At 73.1% G+C, this 461-nt stretch overlaps 1 protein-coding gene across 16 annotated transcripts in view; it reads right to left on the bottom strand.

The window, feature by feature from the left end:
* Kmt2c (lysine methyltransferase 2C) overlaps positions 1–437 on the bottom strand; it is a 297,069-nt gene extending 296,632 nt beyond the window's left edge. For 14 of the 16 annotated variants that reach the window (XM_029570484.1, XM_029570494.1, XM_029570489.1 and 11 more), the window contains exon 1: positions 60–437. In XM_029570484.1, the coding sequence (XP_029426344.1) occupies positions 60–220 (161 nt within the window). In that variant the 5' untranslated portion in view covers positions 221–437. The remainder of the gene's footprint in view (positions 1–59) is intronic. The other 2 variants (XM_029570486.1, XM_008847253.2) reach the window with 1 other exon arrangement.
* Between the last annotated feature and the right edge of the window lie 24 nt (positions 438–461).

Consider the following 461-nt stretch of genomic DNA (forward strand, 5'->3'; position numbering starts at 1 on the left):
GGGCGCCTGACAGCTCCGGGCCGCTGGCCGCCCGCCTGGCTCCCTCGCGCTCAACTTACTTCTTTCTGGCTCTCTGGAAAGGGGAAGCGCCATCTTTGCGAGGCCGGCCCCGAGGTCTTTTGTCTGCGGCTGCGGGGCTCGGGGCTGGAGCGCCCGGCTCCTCGGGGGGTGGTGGCGGCGGCTGCGGCTGCTCAGCGCTCCGGTCCTCCTCCGACGACATCCTAGTCACCAGGAAAGACGCATGGATCCCGGTCCTCCTCCTGGGGGGCTCCTCCCGCCGCCGCCGCCGCCGCCGCTGCTGCTCGGGTTGCTCCTCCCCGGCTCAGCCTCTCGCATTTCCCGCAGCCCCGGGAGCAGCAGCAGGTACCGGGAGAGGCGGCAACATGGAGCGAGCAGGACACGCACTCACACACATCGGCGCGGGCGCGCGCACTCCGCGCGCAGGGCCGGCGGGGGGCGGC

This window comes from Nannospalax galili, unplaced genomic scaffold (genome assembly GCF_000622305.1).
Source record: "Nannospalax galili isolate Female #2095 unplaced genomic scaffold, S.galili_v1.0 scaffold302, whole genome shotgun sequence".
In the NCBI taxonomy this organism is placed as follows: Eukaryota; Metazoa; Chordata; class Mammalia; order Rodentia; family Spalacidae; genus Nannospalax; species Nannospalax galili.